We start from the raw sequence: 27388 nt of genomic DNA, 5'->3' as shown, positions 1-27388 counted from the left end.
ACACTGTTAGCATTGATTTTGGGATAACTGATCAATATATGCCTCTATCCTTGTCTTAGTCTCCTATGAGAATATGATATAAATGCAATCATTAATTTCAAGTATTTTAAGAGAGCTTCACCTGGATTTATCACTATGTCAGACAATGTAAGAGACATCAAAGAAACAAAGAACCCATCTCTTCCTGATGCTGGAAGGTAACACAGTAGACTCCTCAAAGCACAGTGTGGAACAAGGGTTCAGTAAAAGTCAACTCCTTCTCCACCCACCTTTTCTCCTTAGAAGAAAAGTTCTCTCATGCAGGAGAGTGGGGGAGGTGTTGTTCTAATAGAACTTTTGCCTAATGTTTGGCAGAACAAAGGTCTAAAGCTTCAAGTTCAAATAGGTATCAGAACCTGCAAGGAAACCTATTTTCTTCCTAGGCCTCTATTTATGATCTACAAAATGAGAATAAAACCTGTCTGCTGAGCAGTAATCTAAAGATCTTTTATGATCCAAGAATAAAAAGGACTATAGAAATGCAAAGCTTTATTTATTGCTAATACTCAGCAGGGACTAATTCCCATGCGGACCCTATTGGGCCTGAACAGCTTGGCAAGGGCTCTTCTGCCTCCTTCCAAGATTAAGCTCCTTGTCTCTGTGAACACAGAAATCAATCTGCTGCAGAGCTTGAAGAATCCTTATCATTATGCCCCTGTAAATTTACCACCTATTCTCCAAGGCTAAGAAAGGCTTTGCAATCTTCCCTCAGCATTTTTTTTTTTTGCTAAAAATGATAGAATGTTTCTTTGGAAGCACAAGCAGGCATATCCTGCTGCTTGGGCCCCAAAGAAACAACATGAGCTGGGTTAAATGAAGTGTTGCTGGGAATCTGGGCCATTTGTTGTCTCCTAGAACAGCCATCCTCTAGAAACTAGCTATAAATACCTTCAGAAATAATTTCCCTTTAAAGTCCTGGGTAACACATGCTAACTAGATTTCTGCAAATGAAAGGGTGACTTTGGTAAAAGAAAACAATCATTACTTCCAAAGGCTCATGAACAGCTTTTTAGGTTAACTTGTGGGAGGATACTGCCACCTGGTGGTCAGCAGGTGCTTTTCAGCAAAAACAGCTCAACATTAGGAAATGGCGTTCTGAATAACCAGACCTGTTAATAACAAAAAAACAGCCCAGACAACAGCCCTTCCCAAACAGAGCCAGATTCTTAAAATGGCCCCATGAGTGTAAGAAAAGGCTTGGCATTTTCTGTGTGACCTGAGCGAAGACATTTTCTACCCACCCAATTCTTAGTACCACGTATACTGAAGGATGTGATTTTTAAAAGAAAAAAACAAAACAAAGCAAAACGAAAACACACTTAACTATACAAAAACATTTTACTTCATATTACACGTACTTTTTAAAAAAGGCAGAAACATCTTAGTTTATACCACTTCACACAAAAGAACCTTGTGCTGGAATTCTAGAAGGACCTTGGAAATCAGTTTTAAAATGATTTGTTTTCACATAGTCTTTTTCAGTGCTGCTTGTGTCATGCTGAAGAGATAGGCTTCATAGATTATATTTAAGAAGTTGTCATCATTCTGAAAAACAAAATCAAAAGGCACAGCAAATGTAATTGGGTGGCAGAAACCAAGGCTACCTATCTTGGAGCAGAACTGGCATCAGATACTAAGATGCTCACCTCTGCTTGTTCACTTGAACATCGGGGCAGGGTGTAACTGTAAGTGAGGCCGTCAAATGAAGCTGAAGGCAAGGCGGGGATGGGGCTGCTGGCTTTCAACTCAGTGTCTGGGGTAGCAAGTGCTCTTGGGCAACAGAGCCACATGGCATCATGGAACAAGGTTTACTCATGAAAAGCCAGAGTCTGCTGCATGAAAAGACGAATTTCAGCCAGACTGGTAGCATTTGCCTGTAATCTCAACTACTCAAGAGGCTGAGGCAGGAAGACTGAAAATTCAAAGGCTCGCCTGGGCTAATGAGACCCTGTCTCATTTTTTTTTTTTTTCTTAAAGAACTGGAAGTATAGCTAGTGGTAAGTGTTTGCCTAGCATGTTGAGGTCCTGGGTTCACTACCCAGCAAACCTCCCCAGAAACCCGACCCACACACACACAAAAAAAACAGGTCTCCAATGGATGGGTTGAAAGGAAATGATTTAGGTTACTTAGCCACATCCCCAGCCCTTTTTATTTTTTATTTTGAGACAAGGTCTCACTAGGTTGCTTAGGGCATTGCTAAGTTGCTGAGGCTGGCTTTGAACGTAGGATCCTCCTGCCTTAGCCTCCCGAGTCGCTGGGATTACTGGTGTGTACCACCACTCCCAGCTGCAGAGAGTCCTTAAAGGTTCTCCAAGTTGCCCACAATATGTATGCTTTGTTTGGGGGCAATAATTAGCATGTTATCTGCAATATGCTTCATTGGTCTCTTACCAAAGCCAAAATAAATCTTCCCATGAGTGGTGGAAAGTTTCTGGCCTTGGCAAGTGGGCAGCAGTTAGACTGATAAGTCTCTGGATTCTTTTGCCAGGCTACAGGGTGAGAGAGAACCACAGGTCTAATTAGTGGTTTTCTTGATTTTTAATGCTAGAAACATCTCCCTCTCACTCAAAACCCTTTAACGCTTTAGCGACTCACACACATTTCATATCTTCCCTCTACCCCCTGCTCCCACCACACACATAGACAGCATTATTCTCATGAAATGAAGGCAGTAATGTTATTCCTGTTTTTCCTTTAAAAATAAAGTCCTATGTATGAGATTGTGTCCTAACAAATGAGACTAAAACCACAATGCCTGAGTGACTTCTAGCGGTGCATCAGGAAGGTGAGATCTAGAACACAGAAAGAAGTGAAATAGGCCTGGGGTTGTGGCTCAATGGTAGCATGCGTGTCTAGCATGTATGAGGCACTGGATTCAATTCTCAGCACTGCATATAAGTAAATGGATAAAATAAAGGTCCATCAACATCTAAAACATTGAAAAAAGAAAGAAAGAAAGAAAGAAGTAATACATATGCAAAGTGTAGAAGGAACTGGAACAGAATTTCTAAGTAGCAATGTATAGAGTCTTGGAACAATGTGATATAATGAAATGAGCCAGAAAAGTACAGATCTTTAAAATTCAAACTTAAATTTATTTTTCTTTATTGTTCACAGTAAAGAAGTTTATTCTCTCTAAACTCTCATGAACTTGTCATGGATAGTTTAAAAACATGGAAAATATTCTTATTCTGATATTTATGAATTAGCAAGCCTCAATCATTTGTTATTGATCTTATTTTATATCAGTTTGCTATTAGGTTTTTGCACTCAGATGCTGATTTCTAGCCCCATTCTTTTCATTCTTTCTAAAATGTGTTCTTTTTAAAAAATGCTTTTACTAATAAGAGACTCTTGTCTCTTTAAGTAGAATGAGACAACTGCAAAAGCCCTAGCCTACTCTTTTGAAAAGACATCTGGTGCTTAAACAAAGTACCACAAACATTTTTCTTAAAGAACATTCAACACAAAGATACCTAAGTACATTAAAGACATAAATTGAGATGTCTGAAGACTGTCTGGATGAAAGCAAACCACCCTTTTCAAGTCCTATCCTTTACTCTGTGTGTGCTTTGCTAGGTAGGGCACTAAATGCTCTTCTAGAGACTGGTCCCTTACAACACTTGTGTTATTAACATGCCCATGACGTAACACAGGGGCATGGGGCTCTAGGAGACAGATAAGATAGAATCCCAGTTCTGCTTATTTATTGTCTATGTGACCTCAGGCCAGTCACCTCAATTTCCTTGTTTGTAAAAATGGGACAAATAATAAGGTTTTGTATAGGATTAAATGAATTTAAATATGTAAACAGTGCCCAGCACAAAGCTCTATATGAGTTTCAACTATTATTCTTATTGTTGTTATTTCATAGAGATAAGTGAGACAAGGAGTCCCATCATATCACCCTGTCCTAATTAGCAGGTCTCAAAGCCATTTATAAAATGTCCCTGAAGCAGTCACAGCCAGTACTTGCTTTCCTGCCTGTTCCCTACATGTTCGATAGTCTGCTGGACTCAAGACTACGACTTCCAAGATGGGCCTTACGTCTGTTTCCCACAGTGAACTCTCTGGGCACCCTGCAGTGCCCAGAGTCCCCTCAGTGTTGGCCTTCTTTTCTGACAGGTGACAGCTTGGAGGCTTTAAGTCAATTCTCCAAGTCACAAATCCCTTGAAGGGTACAGACATCCAATGCCACAATTAGTATTCTAAACATTGTCCAGCTGGCTGAGTTCAGAAGCCGTTGGGGTGCACGCTGAGTTGTTACAGGCTCCCTTCTTGTTCTTGGGAGGACTAAATAGGCATCCGCTTATATCTCATGGCCACAACCAGTAGGTCCACAGGTTGGGAAAGGAGGGAAGGGAGATGACAGGGCCCTCTTACCTGAACCAGATATAGCAGTGCTTCTTGGAGCTGTAGCCTGGTGAGTGGGCTACCGGCTACCACAGAGGGCTCCGGGTTCTGCAGGGGCAGGAGGAGGCTGGTGGGGGCAGCAGGTGATTCCTGGCCTCCTGGGAGCAAGAGCCCATTATCCCTCTCCCTCGGTGGGGTGCCGGAGGCTTTTGTGAACACCATGGGGGACATGAGCAGAGAAGGAGCCACTGTAGCAGGAGTGTGCTGAGGTGAGATGACCTGCTCACAACAAAGACATAGACACAGGCAGGATTAAGGAGGAGCCCACCGAAACTCAAGATGCAGAGGCCCCTTGTGTACAATGGTGGATATCAGTGAATCTCAGTATTAATTGTTCACAGCTCCACCAGGTGGGAAAAACTTATGAGATAACTGATGTCTGCTCAATTCTTTAAGTGTTTTCCTTTGGCATCACTACGCAGCTCTGGAACAGTCACTCTGCCAGCTGTTGTATTCCCACTGCATATAAAGCTTGGCTTTGGGATAATATGCATTTAGGAATGCTGGTCTTCCTCAAGGGTGCTGTCCATTGCCCCAACCTAAAAATCCAAGCAACCATGCGAGTTGCTGCATGTATTTATTTGGGGCACTTCTCCCGCTCCTCTGCTGCCTCACTCATTTGTTACAAGGAGGGACCATTATTTGTGGGGTTTACTCCCTCGGGTCCCTTCCTGATAGGACCCGCCTGCTTGTGGAGTGTTTTCTGTTTCTCCAGGCTGACATGCTGGCAGCACTACTGGTGACCTGTCTGTCTGGGTAAGTGTGTCTAACTCACTTGGCTATAGACCTAAAACCAAGTTCCAAGTTTCCCAATGGCTTTTCCAGTTATGCAAGTGACATTCTGATCCCTGTCTGACTAACTCCTACAGTTATCATGTGTTTTTAACTCAGGTAAGAAAAAGGGATGTTATTTTTCAGTTTCCAAATACCCTCAAAGAGGTCATGAGAAGAGGTAGAGAAGCCAGAGATATAGAAATTGCTGTAATTTTATAATCATTCCCTTGGCATCTTTTTTTAGCAGAAACTGGCCTAGAGGAAGATGGGCTGTTTGTTTCTTTTAACTTGTCCCTATTTGATATTTTGAGGAGAGGTGCTGAGAACTGATGCTCCCCAGGGGAGGAGTCACAGCATTAGGAAGAGCACAGCGTGGGCTGCCAGAATGTACACTTTCCTTACTTGGCTCTTGACATTTGTGAGTACTGAAGAGAGAATTATATATGCAGAAATCTAAATCAGACTATTAATCCCACTTTTCTAATTCTAAGTCATCAAAGAGAAAAAAAAGACATTTTAAAAGGGGGACAATATCATGCTGAAATGAGGGTGAAGGTGAGTTATAAATGTCATTCTACAGTTAGAAGGCACTCAGATTTGGGATTTTAATTAAAAAAAAAGGGAAAAGATCTGGACACAGTATTTCATGTACACAGAGTTATGGCACACAGCCAACATCTTTGTTTTCAAAAAAGCAAAAGCTTTCTGAGGAACTGTTTTAAGTTACATTACACAACATGTCAAAAAGACCAGTGGTAATATGTGTTATAAGTAGGGGGAACTTTTGATTTTTAAACCATTATATTTTCAGTGATTTTGTGGCCATCCAAAGAGAACATTATCCCAAGCCAGATCTCCAGATATCACCACAGGCAGATGAACCAGCAGCTTCTGGTTTTCTCACAATTCCCAGTTATTGATGGATATACAGAACCATCTCCCCAGAAAAGGTTAGAATATTTCTAAAAATTCTAAGATTCTCCCCTCTGTGGCAGCTTGTGTATGGAGAGCAGAGGTAGGTGGCACACTTAACCCTTCCTTGATCTTCATTAAGCTATGATGATTTAGAGGTGGATAAAATAGGTTGTTACTTTTATGAGGTGTTTTCTGCTTACTTAAGGAACTACATGACTGTGGGCTCTATAGCGGGTAGGGAGTTGGCTCTCTCCTGTTGTAGAGCACAATGCCCAACATGTAGGAAGTGCTCAAAATCATTTACTAAATCGATGAACAAGCAATAACTGTAGAGAGAAAAACAAGAAGTCAGATGTTTGATATTTCAGAGTGATTTTAAACCAGGCCATTTTAAGTTTCCATAGGTAAAGATAGGTTCTTTTCTATGTCTGTGCTGGTCTTTAGACCTTATAGCTTTATGAGGATTTGACTTTACAAATAAACAAGTGCTAAAGTGTGGGGGTTGGGGGAGCTTCCACACTGCTAAGCAAAGGAAAGTTTCTCCTTCCAGGCAGAGAGGTAAGGCCAAGAAGATGCATAGGGGTGGCTTTAAACAGCAATGTGTATGATACCTGGCTCTTACGGCAGAAGCAGATTGCAAATTTCACTGCATCATAGTGATAAGATATCTGGTGGCGGGGGGTGGTGGTGGTGGGGTGGCAGTCGATACTTACCTGCAAAAGAGGAGCCTGCTTCTCTGTGCTGGATGTCCTGTTGATCCATGGCTCCAAGGGTTTGCCTGTCCTAGAGCTCTGGGTCACCACAGGGAACTTGGCTGCCAAGGCTGGACGGTGAGAGGTCTGTAGCTGCTGCTCCTGTTGTACAACCCGGAGCTTTCTCAGTAACTCCTGGGGGGAGATCACCCCAGGGCTGCTCGTCTGACTTGCAGAGACAGGGAGCATTTGTCTTGGCAGGGTGGACTGTCCTTTTCCATGAGCCTGATGTCCTAGCATCTGAGGTGGAAGGGAGCCATTGAAATACACCAATTGTGGCTGGGCCAGATCCTTGGCTGGAGTCACAGGAGTGGCAGCAGAGAAGGTTCTGCTGCTGTTGGGGGCAGCTGGGCTCCCAGGGCCTGGTGTACTAAGGTCATACTTGTTCGCTGCCCCTGGGGTACTCTGGAGCTTCTCTAACAGGTTCTGCGTTCTGGAAGGGCTGTGCCCAGCATGTGAAGTCCTGATGTTATGGGGAGACCCTGGCTGGAGAGGTCTAGGAATAATTTCCCTGGCAGAATAGGAGCTTCCATTCTCACAGGGCCGCTGTTCAGGCAGCTCTGACAGTGGGTGCAGGTCCGTGTTTCTGATCATGAGCTTTTGAATGGCTGGACAAAGCTGCTTCTCCATGAGAGGGGACTGCCTTCTGGGCTCCTCATAGGACAGGGAGCGTACAACTCCCTGCCTAACTGGAAATTTCTCTTGCTGCTGCTGCTGCTGTTGCTGCTGCTGCTGCTGCTGTTGTTGCTGGGGAGTGTGGGGGAGTGCTACAGTTTCTGGACAGATAGCTTTGTCCTGCTTCCCAAACAGAGCTGTCAAGGATAAGTGTTGGGGTTCAGGGTCTAAGGTCTGGAAAAAATAAAGATATCTGAAAATGGGTTCACACACAATTTGGTTATGGAAGAGGGATACAAAACATAACTTACCTAACTGATGATTTATTCTATTTAAAGGGATCAATTAGAGAGAATGAAAAAATTATAAACTTGAAAATTTTGAGACTTTCTTTTTAATGTCAAATACTTTCATACCCTCTTACCCCTAAGATAGTCATTATATTTTCATGTCTGCTGATTGATAAAGTAGACATGTGATCTGGGGTTCATAGATTGGAAACTACTATGGGACAAAATTACATATACTAACAGATAAACACTCTCTACCACAGGAAGTCCACCTAAGCCTGTAGAGTACAAAGGTATTGAGAATACACAGAAATAGGAGGAGTTTAGGTTCCTGATAGCTTTTCACAGAATTACAGAAATCTAGAGCTGGAAAGAAACATAAGTCATTTACTACAACTTGATCTTTTCAACTATATGCCAGTGGCTTTTTAAAGAACAGTTATCAGATATGTACACTGTGTCTAGGCCAGCCAGCTAAAGAGCTCCTCCTTTCCTCTCTGGATCGACTCTACCTCTTTCGGCCACCTTCTGCACTGTCGCATTAAGAAAACATGAGCTCCATTCTAAAGTCAATATATTCTGGTTTCTCTATTAAAATATAATAAAAATTTCTATGGAAAGCAATAAAAAGAAAGCTAAAAGAAACGAGAAAAGACTTCTTAGTCTTCATCTTTGGCTCCCTGTTCATTTTCAGAATTTTGGTTTAAACTAATTCCTTGAAGAAAAACCTTTAATCAGGAATAACCATAATTAAATGACAGACACTATATTTGCAATAAATGAGGCTTTCAGATTAGCAAGTTTTGTTATTGCTGTACTATTCTGAAATGTATATGTATATATATATATACACATACACACACATATATATAATACATAAACATACACTGACAAAAAGTCTGCTATTTTTTACGTTTTAAATTGCATATAAAGCTGCCACATTTATGTTTTAAGTTGCAAATACAGTGACAAGTTATCAGGTCTACAGGGGATTTTTATTTTAAATTTTTTATTGGTGCATTGTAATTATATACAATGTTGGGATTCATTATACCATATTCATACATGCACATAACTCTATCATCTCACTCCTTTTTCATTTCCTCCCTTTTCCCTCCCCTCCTCCCTCTACAGGAGGTTTTTTAATCACTCCTTTAAACACTGAGCTCATCGAGAACAAATACCCCATTCTCTTCACATAGTTCCTACCTAGCCCTATGCTTGGCATAAGGAAGTGCTCAGAAATATTAACTTCACTGCCAGGCATGGTGGTGCATGCCTGTAATCCTAGCGGCTTGGGAGGCTGAGGCAGGAGGATTGCAAGTTCAAAGCCAGCCTCAGCAAAAAAGCGAGGCTGTAAGTAACTTGGTGAGACCCTGTCTCTAAATAAAATACAAAAATAGGGCTGGGGATATGGCTCAGTGGCCAAGCATCCCTGAGTTCAATCCCTCATACCCCCTCCAAAAAAAAGAAATATTAAATTCAGTTTTGCAGCTTTGGTGGTTGTTCTTTCAGTGACCTTGGAAACCACCTACCCCAGAAAGAATATAGAACCAGTGGGAAATGTTTCTGTTGCCTCAGACAATGTTATTGGTCATCTGATAATGGTTTTTAAAACAAGTATCTTCTAAGGCGTTCAAGTCCACAAGACATGAGCACAGAAGGTGGTAAATACACAAAGTAAAAACTTTAACCTCTGTCTAGGAAAAATAAATCATTAATAATAAAAAACTTTAACTTGAAATTTTTCCTAGATTGATCTTCAGCATTCTTCAATGGCACCAGGCCCTCTGCTGATATACTCTGGGTAAAAGTTCTTTAAGAATTTCACAGAGAGGCTGAGATTAAAAAAAGCAGAGAACTTACCTGGCTGGGCTGAGGTATGAGCTGCTGCTGGTTGTCACTGGGTTTTACTGGGATTGGTTTGATGAGATTAGGGTTATCATAGATGGCAGATGAACTCGTTATCTGTTTTGGCTCAGAACAGGTTTTACACTGAAATGGAAAAAACAAACATTTCAATCTTTGGTGTAAAAGATTGCCTTAGTGTTTTGTTTTTTAAAAAAAAACACCTTCTGTTTCTTATCTAATTGGTAGATGATTTTTTTTTTCCTTTTGGATAGGTCTCATGCACAAGGGATAATTTCTTAAATTTCTGTGGTTTGAGCTATATTTGGGTATAAATCAAATTTTAATTTTAATTTTTCTTAGTTGTACAATTCAGTGCCCTAAACTATTGCCAACAACATCAGCCTGAGGGTCTAGAGTTCTCAAATACTTGTATAATTGAAAGGTTATCTATTTGTTTAAGTAATAGTCTTAAAAGATATGCTCTAATGCTTTTCAATGATAAATAGTTACAGAAACTATTCCTTAAATAACATGTCTGGAATAGAACAGAGGTTTTTCCCTCCATTTGTGGGAGAGTTACTGAATATATTACATCAATGCAACTAAACCAAGAATAAGAGCTGACTCAAACCACTGATTTAAAAATTACTAATATCATCTTTATTTAATAAATGGCTTCTTGCATAAACACAATAATTCAAATCTGAGTGTTCTGAGCCACTCACTACAAATTAGATTTTCAAAGAGAAAGAGACAAGAGACAAGCCTTATCATTTCAAATGCTGACTCATTAACATCCATTAATCTAACCAACCATGCAATTGCTAACACAGTGGGATTCATAACAAAAGGAGAACAACATGATGTTGGTGTCTACTTTGCTAAAGCATCAAATAAAACACTATAAAAACACTGCCTTTGTACTATAGATTCTCTACAGCATCATTAGTTTCAACTGTATAGTCCAGGCCTCAAGCTACAAGACATTTCACACTGTACCTGATATAGAACGAGCTATAAACACAATCTTATCCCTCAGGAACCCATGGTTCCCAATGTGTTTTCCAGTTATTGGGGTACATTTTTAAATTCAAGGATATAGGAGCATGGGATATATTACTACTGAGTGTACTTAAGATTTATAAGGTTAACCATACAACATTCTATTTTCTTTCAAGAATTCTGTCAATCATTTGGGTGTGTGGCCCTAGTATTAAATGGGATGTGAAATCACTTTATGAGTCATAAAAGTGTTATTTCTTATTCTTAGGTGAATGATGATGGTGATGGTATGGCTGATGGCCAGCTGGCCTAACTATTCTACGACATGGATAACCAACAAGGCAAGACAAGAATATTACTGAGATATAGTCACTTAAAAGACTTTCGTGTGAAATACCTTTCATTTTTGCTTTCTATTTGCAATAAAGTAGATATTTACTTTCACTAATTTTCTATGAACTAAATTTCAAGCAAAGAAAACATATTTTTCCCACCTTCCTCATGCTGCATGCTGATATCCAGATGGGCCAAGAGGCTGTTTGCCTTTCTTTATGCTCCTAGGTAGCTTTTTCCACTTACTGTGTCTCTAGAAACTATCTTCTATGTTACTACAACTGTCTACTTCTCTGAGAGGCATTGCTTTATAAAAATTGCTCCCTATCAAATTGCTCAGAATTAAACATTATTCACCTCAGTACTTTGTAGCTAATTTTCCAGTTGTTTAATTTTCTAGGCTTCCTTTAATCCAAATAACTTTAAAATACTTGGGAAAAAACACAGCTTTTGAAAACATACGTAATGGATTCTTCATGGAGAACCTGAAGCATTTCTTTAAAACCTAAAAAGCTACGTCCCATTTTATCAATCACACATACACAAATATATGTGTCTGGGCCAAGAGATATGTCTGGAAAAAAAAAAGTGCCAAAAGCAGACATTTTGGGCTATGGATTATAGGTGCTTTCTCTTTTATTAACTAAAAATTTAAAAGTTGATACATAACAATTGTGCATACCTATGAGGTACAATGTAATGCTTCTATACAATATATATTGTTTAATGATCAAATCAGGTTTATTAGTACATCTATTCCTCATAGATTTACCATTTCCTTGTGTCAGGAACATACAAAAACCTCCCTTCTAGCTATTTTAAAATGTTCATTATTGTTCACTACAGTCACCTCACTATATCATAGGACCCTAGAACTGATTTCTCTGAACCGTAACACCGTACCCATTGACCAATCTCTTCCCATCCTCAACCTCCCTCTCCTCCTCAGTCTCTGATAACCACTATTATATTTTCTGAGGTTACCTTTAGATTCCAAATGAGTGAGATCATGTAGTATTTGTTTTTCTGTGTCTGGCTTATTTCACTTAATGTAATATCTTCCAGATCCATCCATAAAAGGATGTCGTCTAAATTTATGGCTGAATAGTATTCCATTATGTATATGTATCTTTTCCTTTTATTTTTCACATTTTAGAATTTCCTCATTGAACATCAAAAGAGACAATTAAATAAATCACAATTCTATCTAAAAATGAGGGACTTTTGTCTTAAGTCAACAAATACAGTCCACTACTAAATATCCAAAACCTCACTGTACAACCCACACATCACTGCTGAAGCTGGTTCTTTTTCTTATTGAACTTTTTAAAGGTTATTTTACTATTTGCTTGAATTTCAACTACAAGTTAAATAAGGAAGAGGTAAAGGGAGATGGCACACAAATTAATATTGTCCTTTAAAGCAGATTCATAGAAAGCTGTTTCTAAAGAAGTATAAAATATTAGCAAAAATTAAATGTCTATATTGTTTTATTAGCTTTCTGTAAAAAGTTGTATCACTAGGCCTTACTTTACCAATATCATATACCTAAATATAGCTCAAAACTTTTCTTCTTTTACTTCTTGGGATTTTCATGAGGAATTCTACAGAGACTTAAGTTTAAAACTTAAAACTGCAAAAATACTAGACAAAAATATATGGAAAAAGGTTTACGACATCAGTCTGGGCAATTATTTATTTATTTATTTATTTATTGGCTATGACCCCAAAGGACAGGCAACAAAACCAAAAATAGACAAAAGGGATTATATAAAATTATAAAGCTTCTGTACAGCAATGAAACAACAGAGTAAAGACATAACCTATGGAATGGAAGAAAATATTCTGCAAACTATACATGTGCTAAGGGCCTAATATACAAAATATGTTAGGAACTCAAACAACTCAAAAGTAAGAAAACATAACCTGATTTAAAAAATGGGCAAAGGACCCGAAGGAACATTTTTTTAAAAAAAGATATACAAATGGCCAACAAGCATATTTAAAAAATGCTCAGGTTGGGGTGTAGCTCAGTGGTAAAACTTTGCCCAGTATAGGTGGAAATGCAAATCAAAACCACAATATCACCTCACTCCAGTTAAAATGGCTGTTATAAAAAAGACAAAACATAACAAGTGTTGGTAAAAATGTGAAGAAAAGGGAACCCTTACACTGTTGGTTGGAATGTAAATTAGTACAACCATTATGGAAAACAATATGGAGGTTCCTCAAAAAATTAAATATAGAACTACCATAAGATCCAGCTATCCCACTTCTGGGTATATATCCAGAGAATACGCAATCAATATGTGAAAGAGATAACTTCACTCCCAAGTTCATCGCAGCATTATTCATAATACCAAGATATGGAATCAACCTAAGTGTCCATCAACAGACAAATAGAGAAAATGTGGTATATATTCATAATGAGATATTATTCAGCCTTTTAAAGAAAGGAAATCCTGTCATTTGTGAAAACACGAATGAATCCTGAGGTCATATGTCAAAGGAAATCAACCAGGCACAGAGAGACAAAAGCCACATGATCTCACTTTTATGTGGAATTTAAAAAAAAATGAAACTCACAGAAGCAGAGAGTAGAATGGTGGCTATCAGAGGCTGATGGTGGGGGGACTGGGGAGATGTTGGTTAAAGGATACAAAATCAGAAAGGAGGAAATAAACCTAAGACATCTAGTGTGTATCATGGTGACTATAATTAAAAACAATATATTGCATACTTGAAAGTTGCTAAAAGAGTAGATTTTAAGTGTTCACAAAAAATATTACATATATGGGGTAATGCATGTTAATTAAGCTTGATTAACCATTCCATAATGTGTACATGTATAAAATCATGAGATATACAATAATATATGTAATTTTATTTTTCAAATAATAAAAAATAATTTTAAAAATAAAACTGACCAAAAAATTCTGGAATTGAAAAGGATCTCAGAAGTCTTAGTTTTAACAGTTACCTAGAAAAGTGAAATTCTTTTATAACATTCCCAATAGGTAATCTTTCCATCTCTTCTTAGACACTTCCAATAATGGGGACTCACTTCTCCACAAGAATTCTGAAGAAAATCTTATTTTCTTTCTCTCTTTACTCTCTTTCCATTTCCCCCCTTTCTTTATACCTCAGAACCACTTTACTTACGATCTTATTTTCCTGAAATGCTGTGTGTGGTAGAGGGGACAACCAGATGGAAGAAAGGTTACCTGACAGTGGAAGTTAATAGGGGACACACATCTCTAGTTGTTTAGGTCAGGTTAAGTGACAGAGAGAAAAACACTTGAAATGGGCCTTGAAAGGTTGACCGTATGTGACTGGGTGAAGAAAGGGAGGGGACAGCATGAGAAAAGACAAGAAGGCACTTCCAGAACTCGAAATTGCTATTCTGTTTGGCAGGAGTTTCAAATATTTGTAGAAGATAATGGGGTTAAGAATAACCCGAGGCCATGTTGTCAAAGGCCTAAAGAGCCCCAGGGTTCATACACCACCCAGTGAAAAACTAAGCATTTAGACCCCTACATGATTATGCAGGTGCTTCTAGAAAGTTACATTATATCATATGGCTGCTAAAGGAGAAAGGAATAATTTCTTCTATTATTTGTCTCATAGTGGGAGCAACTGACATTATGTATTTTATTTATTTATTTTTATTTCTTACATACATGACAATAATGTATTTGATTTTTATAGAAAAACAGTCTGTACTCTAATTAAACATCTGCATTTCATGTCAACATTTTATAACAACAAAACTATGGGGACATAAAGATAAATATAATGTTATTTTGATCTCAATGAATTGATAATGTTGTGGGAGAAGTTGACTTAAATGTAATAAATGAGAAAGAACAAAATAAGTTCTACAGTGAAGTAGACTGTGTGGGGGAGAGAGAACAACACAGATGGAAGAAAGGTTTACCGGGACGGTAATTTGAAGAAATGTGGAAAAATTCCATGTAAAAAAATGGCCTGGAAGGATATGTGGATTCTGAAAGGCAAACAAAATGAAGGAGGAAATAGTCCAAACCACAGGTATAGTATAAAGTGATGTGTGGCTTTACTATCCCAGACCTGCAATTTGAAATTTCTCCAAAGACCCCAGATACCTTTTAGGGAGAAATAATACTTAGAAATAACAATCTGGGTGACAGAAGTGTTTAGTGCTCTATCTAGAATTCATCTAGGGGTAGGAAAGATGATGGAGTGAGATGGACATCATTACCCAAAGTACATGTATGAAGACATGAATGGTGTGACTTTACTTTGTATACAACCAGAGATATGAAAATCTGTGTCGTATATGTATAATATGAATTGTAATGCATTCTGCTTCATACATAACAAATTAGAATTTTAAAAAATCATGTGAGTAAAAGCATTGGAAACTATTTAAAAAAAAAAGGATAATCTATTACAGAATCTCCTCTAAGGAAGAATCCTGAGAAGTTGTTCCTCTGGATTATCACAAATCCTTGCCAGATTCTACATAGACTAACACATTTCTCTCATTGCATTTTCTGTATTGTTATTAAGGTGTGATAATTGGTCCACTCAACTGTAAAATTCTGAAAGGCAGGAGGTTGTGTCATCCGCTCCTGGATTCCCAGCTCTAGCACTCCTTACATCTGTGGGCATCCAACATGCTGTCAAGTGAGTCAAAGGAGTAAGGGCAGGTACTGAGTTTCTTCGCTCCTTAGACACTTAATCACGGGTATGACATAGATATGAATTGTTGAACAAGATATTTTAATGATAAAAACACTCTTAAGATAAAAATAAAAACAAATTTTCACTGTGGGACAAAAAGTACTTATTGCTACTGGGTTGTCATGTATTTCTAGATCTTTTCAGGGGATTCAGTATTCGTTGTTTCTATAGATAAGAAACAAAATGTGAACTAATAATATTTAACATTATGCAGTTTTAACTTAATTTATTTGATTTCTTTTTTTTTTTTTACTCTTACACCGAGGATTTGGCTCCAGACACATTAATGTAATTTCTTATTTATTATATCCATGACAATTGAGAAATTATAATTCTAATATTCCTACTAACAATAAAACCACTTAAGTTCATAATTTCTTTGTAATTCTTTGCCCCTTAAAATATAACCCACTAACACTATTTTGAAGTCATTCTTATTTTTCCAAGTAATTATGTTATAATATGGTATTCAGTTACATATACTTATTTTAGCTAGTTTAATAAAAATTCTAAGATTTTTCTTTTCTTTCTTTTTAATTTTATTTTTGTCCATTTTTCTAGAGAGGGTTAATCTTTTACTTCTCAATTTTTGGTAGCTCTTTATAAAATAGGGAAATTAGCCCACTTCCTATTTTTTAGGTGCAAATTTTTTTTCTCTGTTGTTTTTATAATTTTTCACTTTGCTTCTTTTTTAAAACTTTGAAAAAATATTCACTGTTTATTTTTATGTAGTTGAAATTAATTGCTTTTAAGGCACAGTTAGGAAGATTTCTCTATTCCTAGATTGCAAAGAAATCCTTGTAAGTTTTCTTTTGTTATATGAATTTCTAACACATTTGAAATGTACCCCAGCATATGGTATAAAGTATAGATTCAATTTTGTACTCTTCTAAATAATACAAGTTGCCTAAACAACTTGTTTATTTAAAAATCCATTTAAGTAACTGAAATAGTTACCTTTATTAGATCCTAAATTTCTCATATACTTGGGTCTAATTCTGGACCTTCTCATCTATTCCATTGGTCCATCTGGCTGTTTGTGTATCAATACCATCAATTCATATTGTTTTAAAAGTTTAGAACTCAATTTTTAATATCAAATTTTAATATCAGGTAGAGGTTGTTCTGCCCCTGCCTCCCACCCCTATCCCTTTGTGTCCCTTCATCCCCACCCTTGCCAACATTGTTGTTCTTTGCTAGGGATTTTCCAGTTATTATTCCCTGTATATTTCTTTACATGAACCTTATGGTCAACTTGTCTAGCTCTACAAGGAGGAGGAAAAATAGGAGGGGGAGGAAGAGGAGAAAAGAAACCAGTGATACTTGCTTAGGGATTACTTCAAATTTATGGACTTAAGGAGAACTGAGAGCTTTATGTTGAATTTTCTCATCTGAAAACAGGGCATATAATTATATTTGTTCAAGTCTATTTTTATGCTTTCCAAAAATTATTAAGTTTTTCTCTTCAGGTTTTGTCCATTTTTTGGATGAATTTTATTACAAAGGATTTTATGCAATTTGTCACTACTTATTTAAAAAATTTTTTTTTAGTTGTTGATAGACCTTTATTTTATTTATTTATATGTGGTGCTGAGAATCAAACCCAGTGCCTCACACATGCCAGGCAAGTGCCCATAGCCCCTTGTTACCCTATTATTGGTGTCTTCTTTCCTAGTGCATCTTCTAACTGGATGCTGTTTGTTTATATAAAGACTATTGATTTCTCAATAGTCTTTTAATTCACTTAAAAGCAGTTTCCGTTAGCCTACTAAAAGCAAATAAACATTTTGTTTTCCATACAATTTTACTTGGAATAGTGACCAGTCTTTCTTAATGACAATATTCCCATAATGGAATTGAAGTATGTATCACAAGAAAGGGTAAAAGCTCACCTTTGTGTATTCATCTTTGGCTTTGGTAAGCATTCGTAAGATATCTACTTCTTTGCCCTCTCCAGAATTGGGCATCACTGGGGAAATTCCTGCTGCAGCTCCCTGATGGGCTTTCAACTGTTCATACTGAGTTAGGCTAGAAAAACAGAGGGAAAGAGCCACATAAGGAAAACTGATTTAACACAAATGGCTTTAAAAACCATCCCAGTTCTTACCCAGTTGTTTTCATCCTCTTACAACCATATTAGAAATAGCACTTCAGGAATTCAAAGAAGAAAAATGAGAGGTGAGGTCTTAATTGACTACATTATGAATATTGAGTAGGGGTCAGCAAACTATAACCAGCAGGTCAAATTCAGTGCCCCACCCATTTTTGTAAAGAAAGTTAGAAACACAGCCCTGCTCATTTGTTTCTGCATTGTGTAAGGCTGCTTTCCTAGTACTGTAGCAGAGCTGAGTAGCTGCAAGAGAGATCATATGGCCTGAAAAGCTTAAAATATTCACTATCTGCTCTCTTTCAGAAGTTAGTTTGCCAGCTCCTAGTTTAGAGCACTTGAAAGGACTCTGTCATTCACTGCTAAGAAAGCCCTATTTAGAGTTTTCAAGTAGTGAGGAAACTATACAACAAAGAGAAATTTTTTCTCCTTTCTTGTCTCAGAGTGCCTTGAAGCCAAAGCAAGAGCGTAGTGGCTCAAATCCTATACTTCGTTGGCAGTAGAGACTCATTGCAGAATCCATCCCAATTTTGAAAAGAGGAGCATTTTAAAAGGTGCTTACGGCAATGAAATGAAGAGTGTATTTTGTTGCCCTGAAAACAACACAGAGGGAGACCAGATTGCTCCTACATGTTGCAAGGTAATGTTGAGAAAAATGCCTTTCACTTTGTGTGCTTTGACTTTCAGCTCAAATTCTTCTATTATTGTCATGAAGTTTACGGTAAAAAGAGATCTGAGAATTTACTGAGAGATTTAATTCTAACTGGGACAGGGGTCTGTTCCCACAAGTTGGCTGCTTATTGCTAGTAAATAATCAATTTCCTGACCGAGCTGTTAAGCAATTACTGCAGAATGCTGACAATTTTACCATGGCCTCTTGGCTGAGTTACAGGGTATTTTTTAATCTATATGAAAAATCCTGCTATTATTATCCACTGCACGATTTACAATAACGTGAATGTTCTAGGAACTCATTGTTATGGTGTTAAATACCAGTTTGAACACACTTAATCACCATCTGCAACTTGAGCTAGTTATCTAAAATTAGCTCTTGCAAGCTAGATTTTCAGGAATCAATTTTTTTTAATAAAAAAAGGGTTCCCCATTTTTCATTTTCTTGGGGTCACTTTTTAATAATTTTCTGCCTCAGGATTTTAAAATGGAAATTGGTTCTTTTGCAGACAAAGCTGCAGCATCACATCCATGTGGGCAGCAGCTGTCCTATGTGCTTGACTTAGTCCAGTCCCAGGCTGAGAGCCAGCACCGTAGGAAACATATTTCATTCTGAGTCTCTTACCCATCCTCATAAATATCAGGGAAATAACTGCCTCACAGTGAGCAGCCCTAGGCTCAGGAACTGATGAAAGTAAACCAATCAGAGAAGATAGCATGCTTACTTGGGCTCTCCTTTCTTTCTTTTTTTTAATTGATACTGGGAATCTAACCCAAGAACACTTTACCACTGAGCTACATCCCAGCCCTTTTTTATTGTTTATTTTGAGACAGGGTCTCACTGAGTTGCTGAGGATCTCATTAAGTTGCTGGAGCTGGCCTCGAACTGGGAATCTCAGCCTTCCAAATTGCTGGGATTACAGGCCTACACCACTGTGCCCAGCTACCTGGGCTTTCCTTTCAATGCAATCAGGGAAGCTAAGAGTGGGAAGTCGGGCAGTAATGTAAACCGTTTTCCAGAGATAGAACAGAAAGACTATCTTAAGTACTTGGTGTTTGACACTTGAGACATGGGAGGATATTCAGAGCTCCTACAAACATGGACATATAGTTAAAGCAAGTATTTAGGAAAGAAAGGAAATGGAAAATGTTAGAGGATCTGGAGCAGCCTTTTAGGATGGCTCTGAATGTTCTTTTTACTGATAACTTTTCAAAGCAAAGAAAAATGCAAATTTACAAATGAAAATATTAAGGAAAACTGCCATATGGAACAACTTATATTTCATGTATTTCACATAGGCAGAACAAAATGAGTTGAGTCACTCCAGATGATAAATCTAGTGAAATGTAGCAAATCATTTCTTATGTCTACTTTTCATTCATTAAGTAGTAATAAATGTTTTCTTGACCACTGTGAAATGATTGCTATAAGAGATGCATCCTGTTAAGATTACGGCACAGTTATAGACACTTAGAAATACAACAAAAGCATTAGGTCCTGAAAAATATTTAGCTTTTCAATACTTACTTTTTCATAAGCTCTGCAATTCTTTGGCATTCTTCCTTATCGTAAAACCAAATTCCATAAATGGACACTGCAAAAAACACATTGAACAAAGTATGAGCATCCTCAAAACCACAAAATAGAAAAAAATTTCCTTTCCATCTTAAAATACCTAATAATTTATGTATTAAATTAATTTATTCAATAATTATGAAATAAATGAAGACAATATTGGAGTGAAGCTTAAAAATCTAGCACTAGAAGTCATCACAATACCTGACTTCAAATGATACTACAGAGCTACAGTAACAAAAAATGCATGATATTGGCATAAAAACAGACACACAGACCAATGGAACAGAATAGAAGACAGAGACAAATCTACACATCTATAGTCATCAGATCCTTGACAAAGGTGCCAAAAACATACATTGAAGAAAACACAGACTGTTCAAAAAATGGTGCTGGAAAAACTGGTTATCCTTATGTAGAAGAATGAAACTAGACCCTATTTCTCACCCTGCACAAAAACCAACTCAAAATGGATCAAAGACCTTGGAATTAGATCAGAAACTACAAAGCTCCTAGAAGAAAATCTAGGGTCAACATTAGGACATAGGCACAGTCAACAACTTTCTCAATAGGATCCCTAAAGCTCGGGAAATAATGCCAAAAATTAGTAAGTGGGACGATATCAAATTAAAAACCTTCTGCACAGCAAAGGAAACAATTAGGAATGTGAAGAAAGAGCCTACAGAATGGGAGAACAATCTTTGCTAGCTTCTCTTCTGACAAAGGATTAATATCTAGAATATATAAAGAGTTCAAAAAACTATACCAAAAAATAACCCAATTAATAAATGGGCAAATGAACTAAACAGACACTTCTCAAAAGAAGAAATACAAATGGCCAATAAATATGTGAAAAAATGTGCAACATTTTTAGAAAGTAGGGAAATGCAAATCAAAACTACACTGGGATTTCATCTCATATATCAGTCAGAATGGCCATCATCAAGAATACAAACAATAATAAATGCTGGAGAGGATGTGGAGAAAAAGAAATATTTTTACATTGTTGGTGGGATGGTAAATTAGTATAACCACTTGCAAATCAGTATGGAGGTTCCTCAAAAAGACAAGGCATGGAATCACCATAAAACCTAGCTATATCACTCCTTGGTATTTATCCTAAAGAATTAAAGTCATCATAACATAGAGACATATGCATACCCATGTTTCTAGCAGCCCAATTCACAACAGTCAAACTATGGAACCAGCCTAGGTGTCCATCAGTAGATGAAAGGATAAAGAAAATGTGTTATATGTGCACAACAGAATTTTATTCAGCCATAAATAAAAATGAAATCATGTCATTTGCAGAAAAATGAATGGAATTTGAGACCATTAAGTTAGGCAAAATAAGCCAAACTCAGAAGGTCAAGGTTTGTATGTTTTCTTTCATATGTAGAAGAAGCTAGAGAAGAAAAAGTAAAAGAAAGGTGCAGAGGTCAGGGGAAATCACATGAAAGTCAAAGGGAAATCACTAGAGGAAAGGGACATGGGACTGGAAGAAGGGAGGGAGGGGGGGAAATGCTGGGAATGATATTGGCCAAATTATATTGTTATATTTTGTGTGTGTATGAATATGTAACAACAAATCCCATCATTATGTAGAACTACAAAGCACCAATACAAATGTGGAAAGAAAAAGTAAATAAAATAAAAATCTAGCATTGGAATTCTTTTTTTTAAACATTTATTTTTTAGTTGTAGTTGGAAACAGTATCTTTATTTTGTTTATTGGAATTCTTTAAGTCCATACAGCCATGTGTAAGTAGTCCTGTTCCTGCGCGCGTGTGCACACACACACACATACACGCACACACACACACACACACAAAGTCTAAATAAAGTTATTTCCTTGGAAATATAGCACCTTAACACAATAGGCATTTGGTAAATGCTTCTTACACAAATGAATATAGATTGAAAATGAAATTAGGATTTCTAAACTTCCTGGCTTCAAGACATCATTGTTTCTGTCCTCCATTTGCATATTTCATAAACACATTTCATTTTTATTTTTAAATATTCAGAAACCTGATGCTCAGATTATGCCTAGAAACCTTCCTCCATTCCTCTTCTCTCAGAAATATGTTAACTAAAAAACTGGCTTTATTGGGGCTGGGGATGTGGCTCAAGCGGTAGCGCGCTCGCCTGGCATGCGTGCGGCCCGGGTTCGATCCTCAGCACCACATACCAACAAAGATGTTGTGTCCGCCAAAAACTAAAAAAAATAAATATTAAAATTCTCTCTCTCTCTCTTTAAAAAAAAAAAACTGGCTTTATGAGCTTTAGGATAGGGTAGTTGAAAAAAAAACTTAATAACAAATCTAAAATGTCTGTACAGTAAATTTACAACTGTTGAAAGATTAGATATGACTATAATTTAATCATTTAGTACTGAAAGAGTGTATAATATAGTCACTAGACTCCAATAATTTTTCAAAATGAGTTATATAGTAAATTTAGTATATGCCTATCTCCACCATCTTTATAAAGTAAAGGTTAAAACAGTTCCAAAATACATTTATAAATATCTAGTTGAGAATCTGGTGGTATTAATCATGTAAATAATGTATTAACTATACATGCATTTTTGAAATCTTCATTGAAAACAGAAACAATATTATGATAGAACAATGAAGACCAACAAAATAAAAATTTTAAAGGAAAACATTTTTAAAATAAAAAAATTCAAAACATTTATTTATATTAATATTATTTTGTCATTAAAACAGCTGGGATATTTTAACTCTACCGTCCCCCCCCACTTTCCTGGTCAATGCCAAGGTATGAAACTTCTGCTTCTTGACAGTAAAAACTCAGAGAGCAAAAGTTATGAAAATGTTTTGTGAGTGCTATTTTAAGCAAGGATCTTAAAGAGGAACCTTACGAATCTGAATTATTAACTTGCCAAGAGTTGGCAATGAGGTTTTAAACTTTGTGTAATTCTCAGTGTATGAGGAATCTTTATTCTACCCACCTATATTTGAAGGGGATAAAAGTGGACACAAAAATCCCAGCTTTTTCTTGATGCATGTTAACCTCTTAGATAAAATTCAGACTAAAATTAAAGCCACCCAAACACACAAACTAATTCCAATTTATTAAGTGGTTGAACATCAATGTATATTCCTCCTTAGTACACTGACAATCTTTTAAGGAAAACAACATCTGAGTTCTGAAGTTGCTGTGTTCCCTTCCCCCACCCTCCTTTGGTAGTGGGAATTGAACCCAGGGGCGCTTAAGTGAGCTACATTCTCAGCCCTTTTTTACATTTTATTTAGAGACAGGGTCTTGCTGAATTGCTGAGTCTCACTTTGAATTTATGATCCTCCTGCCTCAGCCTCCTGAGCCACTGGGATTACAGGTACATGCCACAATGTGATGTATTCTTGGTGATAGTTTTTGTATCAAGACAAAATCCTTTCATCTCAAAATCTTTAAATGCTTATTTGGAAACTTCACATTCAAGGTTGTGTCCAGTCCACAGCACTCATTCCCTGCTCCTGATTCCCTACAAAGATTCCTACACACCAACCCTCCTACTCTCCTATTTTTGTAGGTAAAAGCAGATTGGATCATTGATGTTCAACCACTTAATAAATTGGAATTAGTTTGTGTGTTTGGGTGGCTTTAATTTTAGTTACAATCCTAGAAGCCTGCTCTGTTCTTTTTTTGGCTCCAGGGAAAACATTCTTTCCTTGGATACTGAGTTTCCCAAAACTATCAAAGGACAAAGGTGATAGAAAGGGAGAAAAACACAGTATAAAACAAGAAACAGAAGGCCTAATGGCAGAGGAAAAGCCAGCTATTGGTGTTGTTAACTTTATTAGTAGAAACATTTTGGGTGTCATTCTTCTCAATATTAGACACTATGGCATTCGACATAAGCAACTAGATTTTCACAAGGGTAGGATGCCAAGGAAACTGTTGATACAACAGAAAAGCAGCTTGACTTGACATTGACACTACTATGAGATAACTGGAATACAGATTTATGGAGAGAAAATGCTAGAAAAACATCTTTCAAATGTCAACTCAGAGTGAAAAAAAGAATGGATTTGTAGTAATTATTTAAGACACCAGGGAGACTGCTTTAGGACCTGAACATTTATCTTTAAAGCAACATGGTTTTAAAATGGGATCATTTTGAAATAACTCTTCTCATCCCAGTTAGGATTTAGTCCAAACATAAAGTTTAAATAGCTCTTGTGCGTGTTGTTGTGGTGGGGTGGATAAAAAATAGGTTTATCAACTGTCCTGGCCACTGAAAGGTGGCACCAAGATAAAATTTAGAACTGGTTCTAAATTTTTTTTCCTCCCTAAAATAGTTTTGCAACTTGAGAGGCATTCCACTGGGAAAGGGGCTGTGAATTCCATTAAAGTGCACATTCCAACTGAAGTTTTCTGCCCAAGGTCTACCAACCTCTGTACAAACCTATCACTCTTCTACACAAGAGGGCATATCAGAACAGCTCGTGGTGATATACAAAAACCAGAGTTCATCATGCCTTCTGGAGGTGATGAACTGACAGGCTGACAGAAACCATTAACTTCACATTTCAATCCAAGGTTTCCTGTAAAGCCACTGGGTGAGAGGCCTGTCCAGACACTGGCAGTAAGCACAGCAGGGAAGGTAGGAAAAGACAAGGAAACAAAAAGGTGTGCTTTTAGAATTCTAAAACTTAAAAATAGTCTAAATTTGCAGCTATTGTATGGACCTTGTAAACTTTTGTGGCTCCAAAATGTCACTACAGGAATAGTTTCTGAGTTTTAAAAAATTACAAGGAGAAAAGATCACAAGCAGGATATTTGTTTAGTTTTAAAATCAACCTATTAGTACACATCTGGGAATTTGCAATGCTCCGAGCATTTGTTCAGCCCTCTACACCTGCATATCAGCCGCTCTCCAGTCACCTGTCTGCCGAAACAGAGGTGAAGTTCAAGGGTACATTGGTGCATGAAGCTCAACTCAACTGTTTCTACATTTCTCCTGGAGGTAAGAAACCAAAAGTGAAGTGAAGAATAGGAAGAACATGGTTACAAATTTACTCTTTACAGCCTAATGATACCTAGTCACATGCTGATGGCTTTCCACTCTAAGGACTCATCTCTTCAGCAGTCCTCTTTTATTTAATGGGGACTTTAGCAGCACCGTTGTGAAATTTTGCCTAAAATTGCACAATCCTGGTTAATGCTATTCTTTGAAAATTTTCAACTGAAAAGATGATATTTCAGGTAACAAGGAATGCAACACTGCCTTTATATAGCAAAACACCTATCTACTATTTTCCTTTTAATTCTGTGAGAAAGATCAGGGAGATGAAAATTTCTATATTAGATTTCATGTCTGAACTTTGTGTGTACACACAGATAAGATAGAGAGCAAGCTGATTATATTCAATAATGGAATTTTCTTCTTTTAAGTTTCTTTAGTGGAAAAATAGCAAGCTAATCAAATTTTAAGAGGAGACTTAGGAGGTCATTACAGCCAACATCAAATATCACTTAAATGCACATTTTCATTTGGAACCCTTTGATTCTCATTAGCATGGTGCATTAGTTCATTTTAGATTTACCCCATTCTGTCTATGTTTCTAACAAATATTTCTATTCAATCTGCCCAAGATATTTAGCATTTGTTCTATATTTTACCCCAAATACCTTTCCACTCCAAATCATAAATGGTAGCTTGTAATCATTTAACAAGGATTTGGGCTAATGTTTGTGTAAATTTTAAAAAGAAGGCATGTTATCGTTAGTTTAAATGATGCCTGGTAAAGTTTAAATAGTCAGGCTGTCTGCTTTGGTGGGGCTTGGGCTCACTGTTTCTGTCTGTTCTTGCTTCCTTCCCTCCCTTCACTTATTCCTGTCAAAAGGAAAGGGAAATGTGTTTTTCTTGGAAGGCTGACAGGTCCTCTCTTTTACTAGCAAAAGCCATGGAAACATGGTAGTGACGAGTTACACAAATCTCTTTTGGGCATTTTGGAATAGAGCAAAATTCTAAGAAAATTTCTTCAGACTCCATTATTTTCAAGAAGTATTTCTCAAATGACTAGAATAATAATCTCAATGTAAAGATGAAGGCATCTAATCATACATTTGGTGTGAATGCCTATTTTAGAGACTTTTTTTAAATACAGTATTTCTTGATTAACTGCACCATTTATTTTGTTCAAGCTTTTACAAGTTGGATGATACTGATGATGACTAGGATTTGGTGGTAAGCAGCAGGCACATGCAGTCTCACCCTTTGGAAGACTGAAAGATACTTTAACAGTTACGAAGCTATAACCGTGAAATTTCAGAACAGCTAGTCAACTAAGAAATGTGCAGTTCAGTAACCTATTTTGCTAAGGAAGAACCTGTGATTTAACAAGGCTTGAAGGGTTAGCCAGTCATTTTCTTGATTCTGTTTTCTCTAAAATATGTGCCCCTTCCAGCCTTCCAGGAGAAATAAATGAAGTAGTAAAAAAAAAATCATTTTAATATTTGATTGATTTCTAGGTTTGGCTATAAGATTGGAAAAGTCTTCTTTAGACCAAGGTTCATGTGGACTCTCAAAAGGAAAAAAGGAAGGATAGAAAGGAAATGAATGAGGAAGGAAAAGATGAGAGAAGAAGGAAGGAGAAAGGAAAAAGCAGGGGAATGGAGGTTTCTAGTAGGGGCAGTATTTTTACAGCAGTGTGTGTCGGAACAGCAATTTCGCTGCCTATGTAACTGGCATCCATAGATGGGAAACAGGCCATGCTTGGCTGGCTCTGTGCTGATTCTGTGCTTCTACCCAGTTTGGAATGTCTGCGCTAAAAAATGCTTTCCTTTGGTGTGTTCTTTAATGCCTTTAAAGTAATGTTCTTTCATTCACCTTCTGCTTTGGCTTTACTAACCAAACACGGACACATCTTGTAAAACAAAATCTTCACCAGCCACAGAGAGTCTACATAGCACTGTTATCTTTGGTTCTAGGTCTGGTTCTTTTCATGTGACATAGTTTTACTGCACCTCACAAATCAGGGATCCCATGATGTTGGGATATTGGAAGGTTCACAGCAGATGAGAAGCAGTTTCTATTTTATGGGTGACTAATACTCATGAGCATTAGGGGGGAAACAGTAGAAAACCTGAACAGTAAAAACAACCCTCCCCTTTCTAAATAAACTTCGTTAGAAAGTTAAGACCATTAAAAACAAACAGGTAAACAAAAAACCTGTAACTAAAGTATTATGCTAATGTGGATTAAATTAATATGTACTAGTACGCTATAAGTATACTAGTAAAAGATGGATTTATCTTTCAGAAAGTTTTCCTTTATAACAAATGCATGCT

The 27388-nt window shown here is 37.1% G+C and overlaps 2 protein-coding genes across 5 annotated transcripts in view; one reads left to right on the top strand and one right to left on the bottom strand.

Annotated features, from left to right (window-relative positions):
* Positions 1-1391: 1391 nt before the first annotated feature.
* Dcp1b (decapping mRNA 1B) overlaps positions 1392-27388 on the bottom strand; it is a 50717-nt gene continuing 24720 nt past the window's right edge. The window contains exons 4-9 of the mRNA XM_026411073.2: positions 20018-20084; positions 17603-17738; positions 9666-9794; positions 6856-7743; positions 4424-4672; positions 1392-1584 (exon numbers count right to left, since the gene is read on the bottom strand). Of these exons, the coding sequence (XP_026266858.1) occupies positions 1504-1584; positions 4424-4672; positions 6856-7743; positions 9666-9794; positions 17603-17738; positions 20018-20084 (1550 nt within the window). The 3' untranslated portion in view covers positions 1392-1503. The remainder of the gene's footprint in view (positions 1585-4423; positions 4673-6855; positions 7744-9665; positions 9795-17602; positions 17739-20017; positions 20085-27388) is intronic.
* Cacna1c (calcium voltage-gated channel subunit alpha1 C) overlaps positions 24923-27388 on the top strand; it is a 697711-nt gene continuing 695245 nt past the window's right edge. For all 4 annotated transcript variants that reach the window (XM_077798896.1, XM_077798895.1, XM_077798894.1 and 1 more), the window contains exon 1: positions 24923-25061. In XM_077798896.1, coding sequence (XP_077655022.1) covers positions 24923-25061 — 139 coding nt within the window. The remainder of the gene's footprint in view (positions 25062-27388) is intronic.

The sequence above is a fragment of the Urocitellus parryii genome, chromosome 5, assembly GCF_045843805.1.
Source record: "Urocitellus parryii isolate mUroPar1 chromosome 5, mUroPar1.hap1, whole genome shotgun sequence".
In the NCBI taxonomy this organism is placed as follows: Eukaryota; Metazoa; Chordata; class Mammalia; order Rodentia; family Sciuridae; genus Urocitellus; species Urocitellus parryii.
The sequence above is the reverse complement of the archived record's forward strand: the minus strand, read 5'-3'. Positions and strand labels throughout refer to the sequence as shown.